Source organism: Athene cunicularia (assembly GCF_003259725.1).
Source record: "Athene cunicularia isolate RWA chromosome 1 unlocalized genomic scaffold, athCun1 chr1_part1, whole genome shotgun sequence".
In the NCBI taxonomy this organism is placed as follows: Eukaryota; Metazoa; Chordata; class Aves; order Strigiformes; family Strigidae; genus Athene; species Athene cunicularia.
Window position 1 is genome coordinate 5,381,107 of NW_020799091.1, and position 590 is coordinate 5,381,696.

The 590-nt window shown below is 67.1% G+C and overlaps 1 protein-coding gene across 2 annotated transcripts in view; it reads right to left on the reverse strand.

Moving 5' to 3' along the window:
* The window catches only part of EED (embryonic ectoderm development), an 18,257-nt gene extending 18,073 nt beyond the window's left edge, over positions 1–184 (reverse strand). For both annotated transcript variants that reach the window (XM_026845670.1, XM_026845591.1), the window contains exon 1: positions 38–184. In XM_026845670.1, coding sequence (XP_026701471.1) covers positions 38–166 — 129 coding nt within the window. In that variant the 5' untranslated portion in view covers positions 167–184. The remainder of the gene's footprint in view (positions 1–37) is intronic.
* Between the last annotated feature and the right edge of the window lie 406 nt (positions 185–590).

Sequence of the window (590 nt, forward strand, 5' to 3'; positions counted from 1 at the left end):
TCACCGCCCCCCTCCTTCTTTCCCGGCCCGTCCTCACGTTCTCGTCGCCGGACAGGTCCCCGGGGTTGCTGTTCTCGTCGCTGCTCAGCTTCTGCTTCTTCGCCGGCATCTCACCCCCGACTCCCGCCGCTGCCGCTGCCGCCGGGGCTTCTCCCCGCTCAGACATCTTCCCCGCCCCCCACCCCGCCACGCAGCCGCAAAGCGCGGACGGGGAGGTCGAAACGCTTGCCGTAAAGCACCGCCGCGCCCCGTTCCCCGGCCGGGGAGCGGCGAGCCGCCACACTGCTGAAAAAGGGCTCTTCCCGCGCCCGGCGGCGCCTCCGGGGGCCGCTGCCCGAGGGACGGTGCTGTCCCTCCTCGTCTCGGCGGAGCCGGGCGTTACTTTAACAGCGCGGAAGCGTAGCGGCGCTTTGTATCGCTGCCTGTAGCGCGGATGTCTGAGGCAGGGCCGGCCGGACACGCGTGGAAGGTAGAAACAAGCAGTCCCAGTCGTCACGGGTGTTAACGGGTCCCTCTGTCCATCTTCGTGCAGTTGTCCAGTGCCTTTTTCTTGTGCCTCAAGGGCTTTTTGTTCTCTTGCTCTGCAAAAG